The sequence below is a fragment of the Sinocyclocheilus anshuiensis genome, unplaced genomic scaffold (genome assembly GCF_001515605.1).
Source record: "Sinocyclocheilus anshuiensis isolate Anshui unplaced genomic scaffold, SAMN03320099.WGS_v1.1 scaffold687, whole genome shotgun sequence".
Classification (NCBI taxonomy): Eukaryota; Metazoa; Chordata; class Actinopteri; order Cypriniformes; family Cyprinidae; genus Sinocyclocheilus; species Sinocyclocheilus anshuiensis.
Window position 1 is genome coordinate 421,308 of NW_015551096.1, and position 456 is coordinate 421,763.

Below are 456 nucleotides of genomic sequence, written 5' to 3' on the forward strand. Positions count from 1 at the left end.
GTGTGTGTGTGTGTGTGTGTGTGTGTGTGTGTGTGTGTGTGAGTGAGTGTGTGCGTGTGTGTGAGTGTGTGTGTGTGTGTGTGTGTGTGTATGTGTTACCGGAATCCTCTCTGCAGGGCCAGCGGTGTTTGTGACAGGATGGACAGTGTATCGATCACCTGTCGATCACGAGCGTTCGTTAGCGTGACATTATCATCATCACAGTAATAACACATCAATCACTCTCTCAGAGTTCAGACCTTCGCAAAGTCCCGGACGTCAAACAGGTCAAAGGCCTCGAAAAGCTCGTTCTTCTTCATACCGAATTTCTCCTGACAGGCACACAGGAACGTCCTGATGTTCTTCAGACACAAGAACTACACACACACACACACACACACGATTAATCATTCGCACAGACAGACAGACAGTCAGACAGACAGACAGACAGACAGACAGACAGACAGACAGACAGAC

At 48.7% G+C, this 456-nt stretch overlaps 1 protein-coding gene across 1 annotated transcript in view; it reads right to left on the reverse strand.

The window, feature by feature from the left end:
- Positions 1 to 456, reverse strand: part of vav1 (vav guanine nucleotide exchange factor 1) — a 16,545-nt gene that overhangs the window by 13,444 nt on the left and 2,645 nt on the right. Inside the window, exons 3-4 of the mRNA XM_016452768.1 lie at positions 240 to 356; positions 100 to 158 (exon numbers count right to left, since the gene is read on the reverse strand). Of these exons, the coding sequence (XP_016308254.1) occupies positions 100 to 158; positions 240 to 356 (176 nt within the window). The remainder of the gene's footprint in view (positions 1 to 99; positions 159 to 239; positions 357 to 456) is intronic.